The sequence below is a fragment of the Tachysurus fulvidraco genome, chromosome 3, assembly GCF_022655615.1.
Source record: "Tachysurus fulvidraco isolate hzauxx_2018 chromosome 3, HZAU_PFXX_2.0, whole genome shotgun sequence".
NCBI lineage: Eukaryota > Metazoa > Chordata > Actinopteri > Siluriformes > Bagridae > Tachysurus > Tachysurus fulvidraco.
The window spans coordinates 22,818,839-22,828,570 of record NC_062520.1 but is presented as its reverse complement, the minus strand read 5'-3'; the positions used below and the strand labels follow the sequence as shown (position 1 = coordinate 22,828,570).

Genomic DNA, 9,732 nt, shown 5'->3' with positions numbered 1-9,732 from the left:
TATACTGTGCACATTGTTGATTTGATGTCACTTGTCTTTTGCTGAACTCTCAAGTTTCCAAGTAGAAATTCTGAGCTGAAATGTGTTTTCTTTGGGTCTTCCAGGAAGGATTAGTTGCAAGCCATTGTCATATATAGTATAAATATCACATTGTCAGTTGCCAACTTCTTAAAAGAAGGATCAAAACATACAAGGCACAGTATATCTGTGGTGTCACAGAGACTATCTGTGGCAAATTGTACAGGTGACCAAGCTTCTCTCCGACATGCTGGAGGGACAGCACCAGAGAGGAAAACAACAGGAAAAGAAATAGTGGGGTAGATGTCAAGCTGTTACACCTACTGACCTTATGCACCTCATTACAAAACCTTGAGGAATCCATCCAAGCTTTGAAACAATCATTGAGGCTAGTCACACTGATTTTGTTTTATTTTTTTATTTTTTGCTCACCAATTCAATCACAACTGTCACAATAGATTTAGAGATCTCTAAAGAAGAGGAATTGTTTTTGGCAATAGATCTGAAGGCAGCTTTGTATAGTTTTCCATACTCTGTATAGTGCATAGCATACACACAAGGGATGGTCTCAAGCAAAGGTCCAGCCCGGTGAACCTAAAGGACACTTTGAAAAAGTTTAGTGGCAAGATGGGAGCTGATGGCATTTCCGCCGGTAGGAGGCTCATCTCTGGCTCACCTTCTGCACCATGAAGAAACAAACAATGTGATCAGTCTAAGATATGTCTCCTCCCATGTGGCTGCTGAGGGTGTGAGTGGGCCAAGTGAAAGAGGGAATTGTTCTCTGACACTTGCCAGCACCAGAAGCTTAGTTTGATCCCCTCAATTCATAGCAAGTTATTATAGGAGGCCACCCCAGATAAAAAAAATGTTGTCCGATCAAATATCGTGCTATTACAAGACAGATAGGCTGCTCTCCTGAATAAACAGAAAAAAATAGGGACTCTGGATTGAGCATTTGCTCAAAACCTAAGAAAACAACAGTGAGGACAAACTACACTGCCTATGTTCCTCTTTGAAGTTAGTGAGGCTTTCCTCCAGCAGTGGAGTGGTGTCCTGTGTCTGTGGGCATAGGGTAATCATAAGGAACGTCTTGAGATGCTTGCTACTCTGAACACAAGAAACATACTATACATGCTTTGTACAATCATGCTGAATTTTCACCAATCAGAGTAATTTATTGTCACCCCAATAGTTAGCGATGGCTTCTGTTGCATTTGAATACCTTTGAAGTGGGAAGTCAAGCTTCAGAATGATGTCACTTTCCACTTCTTTACATTCAAGCTACAAAAGTACAAATCCACCATATACTGTATATATTATATATATATATTAGCAGAAAGCTAGCCACCTAACTGTTATAACTGATAGATTTTCTGTCTCAAAACAGCAGTCAGCAAATATATCTATGATGATCAATTTAAAGCAAATACTTTTAGAGTACTATACAAGTATTATTCCTTTAAAGGTAAAAAATGCTATTTTGTTTATTGCTGATGTTTGCAATCATGTCGATTGGATGTTCTCTGTTCATGAATTACTTCCTTCTGCAGTGTCCACATCATAGAGCATATACCTCATCCTGCTCCATAATAAGCCTCAGCCATAAGGCAGTCTAATAGGTCAATCTTTTGACCACGCATAAGGAAACATTCAATGTTAATTTATACTGAAATTTTTATACAGTATCAATTGAATCTTCATAAAACAAAATAACAAACTAGCTGCTTTTTATGGTGCTGTGCTGTGTTACGGTCATTTAGTAAGTCCTTTATTTATTTTAGGAAAAGCTTTTTAGAATGACATTATTAGAAATGTTTCCAATTCTGATGTCATTTCTATAGCAGAACTCGAATGGCAATGGTTTGGTAGTTTACTCAAAGATTAATTAACTGATGTTGGAATAGTGATATGACAAGTTAAGAAAATTCTTTTCCCCATCACACCAAAAAACACACACAAAGGGTCTGGTTATTCCATATTTGTTAGTTTTATTTTTTTATTCGTATTTAGTCTCAGTAGTGAAAAAGTAGTCCATTCAAAGGAGCATTAAAACCATAGAAACACAGGGCTATTGGATTAATAAGAGTCAGATAGGAAAGGGCAGGATTAATGCAATGGCAGATTGAGTATATTTATATGTGTATACATACACACAGAACATCTCAAGAGGACCCTGAATCACCCAAAATACACAAACATAACACACAGTGTTTGTTTCTTACTTGTTTCAAGTTAGAGAACAATCCTGCAAATTAGGGTGGATACACTTCATCTAGTCACATTTAACACTAATCTCTGTGAACAAAACGTTTCACTAGAACCTCTAATGTTGTAAAAAAAAAAATGTAAAAAAAAGTTAATTTGTCTGGTTGGGACTGACATTATCAGGCCAAAAAAAAAATGCAGATTTTTTAATTTTTTTCAATGAACAATCTGCATAGTGTTACTTCAAAAAATATAATTAGTTGTAGAAAGTAAAACTAAGAATAGGCACATCTGTACAATTTTGCAGAAATATTCACTTTATCATGGCTATATGCCAAATAAATTGTTTTCTACCAATATTAGATGGACAATCTATTTAAAACTGAAAACAACTGTTATTAATAACTTATTTATTTATATATTATATTTTTATTAGGTTAATAGGAAACCGAATGATGTTCCTAAGAAGTGATCTTTTTTCCAAATCATATATAGCATCACACAGAGCATATAGATTCTGCTGAACCTCTATAAAGTTATTACTATGTTATTATTAGAACATTGACCCTAATTTGCAGACGTGTGCTTCATCATTAAGAAAACAGTATTATTGCTGTGTACATTATGGCTACTGCACTGCATTCCAACAATGGGAGACGTTGTTTCGCTGCAATGCTGTCGGGAAATTTATTTCCATACGTAACCAAGCTTGAGAGGTTGGTGCCACCATAGCTCTCTCAATTCTAATTGTTATTTTCATATTGTCCTTACTTCTGAGCATCAAAGTGCATTATCCTTCACACATACAGAATGTACAGTGAATATACAGTATATTTTTATCATATAGTAATATGGTATTTTATATAGCATCAGAGGGTATACAAGATAGATAATACACAGTTGCCATCTATATATGTATAAAGTCAAATCTTAAAAAACAAAAAAACTATAGTAATAATCCAGCGCCCATTATGCAATCATACAGAAAAATTGTGCCATTATTCTCATGTGTTTGTGACTTAGCATACAATATAAAAACCTCCGAAACAAAGTAGTATTACATTTAAAAATAGAGTAATAAAGTAACATCGATCTGGTAACGTCAGTACCATTCACTTTCCTGTCTCCGCTCACCAAGACAGTGAACAGTTTGAAGGGGAAATCGGATCTTACACAACTCAGACTCGTATCTAAACACTCGTTTTGTTCTTTCCTCTTAAAATCGCACTGGTCCTGACATCCTGCAGGTTTTTATTTTTTCCACATCTAGCATTCCAATATCTCTTAAATTACTCTCTCAGTAAAATGTCCATCCATATTAAAACTAAACATTTGATATATATATATATATATATATATATATATATATATATATATATATATATATATATATATATATATATATATATATATAATTATTATTTCTTTTAATACTATACATACAAATTAGCGTGAGTACAGGTTCCTTGAATGTGAAGGGTTGGGGTGTGATTGACTACCCGTATAGCCTGTCAGCATGCTGGGAGAGTACTATATTTTCACATGGCCACAATGGGATTGGACAGACATGGAACCACACAGACAGACAGACAGATCCAGGAGAAGACAGATGCAAAAAAAAAAAACACAACAAACAACAAACAAACAAACAAAAGACAAGAAAAGCAAATGTCAGTACGCAATGAATGAACAATCAGAGTTGCAAACTATATAAAAGGAAATTATATTTGTAAGGCTTTATTTTCGTGTCAGTGCAAGAGAAGTTTATTTTTTTAACACCTGAGTGTTGAGGTTTTGGACTGTCAACCAGATAAGCTGTATTTGTGCTCTGTAGTAATTTTCATGGTCATAAATGATCAGGGAAGCAGAGAAATATTCAAAATCTGACATTTTGTTTTTAAAAAACATTTTGGCCTTCCTGGATCCTGTCTTAACAGCCACACTTCCAAAACTGTATGTTTCTGACTTCAAAATAAATATCCTAAAATAAAAAGGCACTTTAAACAGAATGAAATAGAACAGAACGGTATCATTAATTATGACATCCAACAACAGAACAAACAAAAACAAACAAATCCTAGTTACTGAATGGCAAAGCTTTTAGTTTTTGTCATAAACCTATTGATATCTGTGCAGACATTAATAAACATTATTGTATTAAAATAGCCAAGTTATTTCTATCATGATCTACAGTATTAGCCTCCAATATCAGCAACTCATATAGAGTTGATCTGCTGAGTTGTTGTCTTTTGTTGTCTTGATCAAAAGCTCTCTTAAATCTCATCTGAATAACCCTAATAACCCTGCATATGGATATATAAAAAAAATGCTCATAGCACTAAATAGTCTTTATGTGCTGTTGGAACAAAAAAATGTTGTATCATTCTGTCCTAAAGCTTATTTATTAAACATTGTGCACATTTTATGTTTTACATTTTGATCTCTGCAGTTGCTTGATTTCAGGCGGCTGCGATTTCTAATAAACGTATACAAGTTTGTATCCAAGAGGTTATTAAACTACCACTACAACATCAGTATAAAATCTAATGACAGTGAAGTCAGAAAACACATTTGTTGCAATTTTCTGTAATCCAGCTGGTTATTTACCACTAATATTTAGATGAAATCTGTATAGTGAATATATATGAGGCCACGATCTCATGCCTTGATCACGAAAATAGGGCCCATAATGCCTTATCAGAACTCAGGGCTATATATAATAAAATTCATTCATTTCATTTAGATACTTATTTATTTATTTATTTATTTGTTTGTTTGTTTGTTTGTTTGTTTGTTTGTTTGTTAATTACTAAAATATAGCTCAAATGTAAAATAACAACAATGATGTTATGTTTACGTTTAAATTAATAACATTTTTTTAAAAAACATTTCATAAATGGCATCTTCAACACTCCAACAAACTGTGTATTTACTTAAATAAAGTCCCAGTTAAAATCTATTCACTCATGAGAGAGAGTCATTTTTTTAATAAATGCTATAATCTATACACCAAACTCATAAATATACCACAGGGCAAGAATTAAAGTTTAAGTCACTGCTTACAAGTTTATAAAGCCCTTTTGTGGAAACACTACTTAGAACCAGTTAGAACCCTGGCATAGATAAAAACCAATGGGAATGCCATGAGTCATGATGATGGCACACAGACAGGGGAACTCACAGAGGGGGGTGGGGACTGCCTGTCACTCAGAGGCAGGCTCTCATAACCAGGGTTGCCATTGGAGGAAGTGTTTGGAGTCCTGCATAGAAACACAAAGAGAGGGACAAGAGGAAGGAAAAAGGGAGGAGTAGCAGGGAGGGACACCGAGAAGGCCCATGCCACATTCACAGAAAAGTAAAGGATGAAAATAAACAGGACCAAGGATGGATAAAGAGAGAGAAAGGGGTGGAGGATAGTTAAAGAGATGAACACACACTTTATATAAGACCTTATTCATTACAATAGTCCATTTATAAGTGTTCTGACAGGAAAGAAGCAAGGTGATAGCTATGGGTAACGGGGAGTGCGAGAGAGTATTACGGTGAGCTCTTAAATGTACAAAGTTAATTAAGCAATTTGGCACAATAACATCTAGTCAAAGGCCCCTCCTAACAACGTAAATGCACATGAAAAAAAAATAAAAAATGCAGCCCAAGCAAAGCACAATTCATGCAAAAGCAAAATAAGAAAGTGTGAGAGATGCAAAGGTAGATTGTGGAAGCGCAAATTTGATTTTGGAGAAATTCCTGGAGAGGGTGGGATTTTTACCTAAAACATTCAGTCTGATCGCCTCTGGTGGATTTATGTCTGTCTTGAAAAGATGGACAGACTGATAGACAGACACACAGACAGACAGACCTCTGGACTTGTGTCTGTTCATTTGACTAAGCTGCACTCAACTTGTCCACCTGTCTGTGTGTCTGTGTGTGTGATTGTCTGTGTGTGTCTCTGTGTGTGTGTGAGTGAGTATCTGTCTGTAAGGGCATGTGCAGCTATCTACATGTGTCTGCTTGGACTTGAACAAAAATACAGTACTGTGTAAACGTCTTTCTGAAGACACTCTGTAAAGCAAAGATGTCAGAAAGATTCTTATGTATTACTTAGGTGTGGACTAACAAGTCTCATAATCTGGTAATCTGCCTTTTAAAAAAAATTAGGTTTAAAAAAAAATCAGAGATCTTAGAAAATCTACTAGCAGGTTTTTACTAGCAAATTTACAGTTCTTTACAATTCTCATTTGTAGCACTGATTTTTATTATTCAATTTCTTACTTGTAACACAGAATACATTTTATTTATTTATTTATTTTTTATAGAAGGAATGTTTTTTTTTTTGCTGGCATAAATAGTCATTTCCTGGCATTTCCTGGCATTTCCTGTAACTCTCTATAAATATTGACACATTTGCACAGTACTGCATGTCTTTGATTGTCAGTAAATAAATGTTTGTGATTGTCAGTGATAAAGTTATATGTCTGTGATTGTCAGTACGTCTGTCTACATTGTTTTGTCTAACGCTGAATGGAGTGTTGACTGCTGACATGCTGATGTGCCAAAAAGACTAAAAAAAAACTGTTCTAGCATCTACTAATTTCTACACTAGCGTCTTTACCTCTCTAAAGCTAAATATCATGAACTCTATACATATGATCCTATGTAGTTTTTCTTCATAAAACCAGTGAATTCTAAGGTGTATGGAGATATGTATATATACTGTATATATATATGTGTATATATATATAACTGTCTATATGATCCACTGGCTCATTCTGTCTGTCTGTCTGTGTGTCTGTGCATGCGTTACTCACGGCAACGGAGGTGCGCTAGAAAAGGGGGATGTCCAGCCAGCCCCCTGGTAACTATAGAAGGGGGGCAAGGCCCCGCGCTGGGACCCCCTGGCCGTCTGTCTACGTGCCTGATGGGAAGTGAAGGGGTCCTCGCTCTCGCTGTCCGAGTCGTCGTACTCCTCTGAGTCTCTGTGCCATGAATTGGGAAATGGGTGAAATAAATGAGTCACAGTACACAAAGACAACATGCAACATAATGAGTGTTAGCATGCTCAAAAAGAACGACTGTCTAGACATACGTACATGTAGCAATCCCACAAACTACATACGAGTCAGATACTTCCTTTATACAATATACAGAAGTGAATATTCAGAAAGAAAATCATCAGTTTAATATGTCTCTTATAAGCCTAAAAAAAAACCGAGTCCCACTAATTTATGAATTCGTCTACAGTCCACAGAAGAGAAGAATTAAAAGCATTACATATTTATAGTTACATATATACTTTTCAACCACTATATTAGGAACACCATATTAATACTGCTCCAACAGCCTCAGGTCATTATGGCATGGATTTGTGATTCATTGTGAACCTAAGTGCATCACGTAATTGCTGCAGATTTGTCAGCTGCACATTTAGTCTCTCATATTACCCCAGTACTTGCTGTTGGGAATCATGTGTCATGGATTTGAATGTTTTTCCAATCCTTCAGTCAGAGGTTTTTCTCCATTCTGATGTCTGACGTGAACATTAACTAAAGCTTTTGAGCTGTATGCATGTCATTTTTATGCTGCCACTGATTGCATAAATACATGAATAAAGTGTTCCTATTATAGTGGCTAGTGATTGTTTACTGTACATATTTGTTTCAATGGATTCAGTGTGCTATGGTTATTAATGTGGTGATTATAATTGTAATGTGTTCCACTTGCTCACTGCTGTTTTATTATTTGTCTTGCTTTATGTACACAATTTCATCATTTAATGATGAATTTGATGGTGGCCTAAACCATATGACACAGTTTAAAAAACATTCATGTTCAAAAAACATTTATTCAGTAGATTTTTTTAGTACAGTTCTATTGGATTTTTAAATTTCCCTATACAGTAATACACAGGATATTTTTATATTGATATTAAAACTGACATGGCCTTGTGCGCCACTCATGGACACAAAGAGGGAAGTTCATCAGGTGAGGATTTTTTTATTGGTTTTTTTTTTTGAAGAAGAAGAATTCTGTTTCGTAAAATGTCAAGGAAATGAATGTTTACATTGTGGTCAATATTTTCATCTATTTGCAACAGGATGTCTGAATTATCATTAGAAATCATCGGGAAAATGTAGTATAATCTCTTTTCTAGAACAGAAAAAGAAGAGAAATGATGAATTATGATGCAAACTTGCTTGAGAAATACAATTCATATAAATAAATGTGTAGTAAAAAAATTATCTCTTGTATAAAACAATCAATACAATATGTCATTGTTTTAGCAAAATTCAAACGTTCTATACAGTGTGTGTGTGTGTGTGTGTGTGTGTGTGTGTGTGTGTGTGTGTGTGTTTGTGTTTGATATCATACTCTGAATATATTATTTGAATCCTGCTAAAAATGTTATGTCCTTCAATGGATTAATCACAAAGAACATTCACACTGTTAATGTAAAGCAGCTCGAGCCATTCACGGTACCTGGAAAAGCTCCTCCAGGCTCCAGGAAGGGAGCAAAGGATGGCAGTGAAAGCCAGAGCAGAGAGGAATGAGTACAGTGAAAGATAAAGCAACCCCTCCATCCCATCATAGCACAGACCTTTCAGAGAATCAATGTAGTCCTGAAAGAAAAAAGACAGACACAGAGATAGATTGTAAGATGAATTAAGATGCACACATCTTTTATCTAATACACATTATATGTCAAAGCAGTCTGCTTTGGGGAAGGCAGGTTGCTATGGATACCTTGTTGAGGCTTCGGCAGTTGAGCAGCGCCACCAGCTGGTGGAAATTTCCCTCAGTAGAGTTGAGCATCTGCTGCACCTCCCTCAGAGGCGTCTACATGGGGAAAAGAAGTACGCAGCTACAGACAGTGGCCATTTTCTCACACACGCTTTCCATATGTGGTTTCTGATTTCAGGTTTGGAGACAGCGGTTTCAGAGATGCATCGATTTAAGAGGCACATGTTCACTCACGTCTGCTTTGGGGAAGCGTGGGAGAGCATCTCTCTCTAAGCTGGAGAGGTGGGAGTGAATGCTAGACAAAGCTCTCTGAGACTGGGTCAGCAGCTACAGTACAGCCAGTTTAACGGGCGGACACACACAAACACACACACAAACACACACATAAAACACACACACACACACACACACACACACACACACACACACACACACACACACACACACACACACACACACACACACACACACACACACACACACACACACACACACACAGAGAGTTAGAGAGTAGAGAGCAGACCTAGACCAAAACCTTAGCAGACAAAAATACTACTTCAGTTGTACTGCTACAGTGTTACATAGACCCTGATTCCGTATTTGTTAACCTGTAGGTATATACACGTTATTCCCAAGAAGCATCTTCCAAAACTGGTCATGGATGCCCAAAGCTATCTTCTGTTTATTTCATGAAACACAATTGTCTATACACAAGCAGTTTAATAACATGGTGCGCTTGAACTCGGTCCACTATTCTATAAAGAAAAAAGA

At 36.0% G+C, this 9,732-nt stretch overlaps 1 protein-coding gene across 5 annotated transcripts in view; it reads right to left on the bottom strand.

Annotated features, from left to right (window-relative positions):
• Positions 1 to 1,986: 1,986 nt before the first annotated feature.
• ttyh1 (tweety family member 1) overlaps positions 1,987 to 9,732 on the bottom strand; it is a 21,400-nt gene continuing 13,654 nt past the window's right edge. Inside the window, exons 10-15 of one of the 5 annotated variants that reach the window (XM_027148029.2) lie at positions 9,196 to 9,288; positions 8,965 to 9,057; positions 8,701 to 8,840; positions 7,032 to 7,199; positions 5,405 to 5,483; positions 1,987 to 3,753 (exon numbers count right to left, since the gene is read on the bottom strand). In XM_027148029.2, coding sequence (XP_027003830.2) covers positions 3,670 to 3,753; positions 5,405 to 5,483; positions 7,032 to 7,199; positions 8,701 to 8,840; positions 8,965 to 9,057; positions 9,196 to 9,288 — 657 coding nt within the window. In that variant the 3' untranslated portion in view covers positions 1,987 to 3,669. Of the gene's footprint in view, positions 3,754 to 5,304; positions 5,484 to 7,031; positions 8,371 to 8,700; positions 8,841 to 8,964; positions 9,058 to 9,195; positions 9,289 to 9,732 lie in introns of those variants that run through there. The other 4 variants (XM_027148031.2, XM_047811527.1, XM_047811528.1 and 1 more) reach the window with 4 other exon arrangements.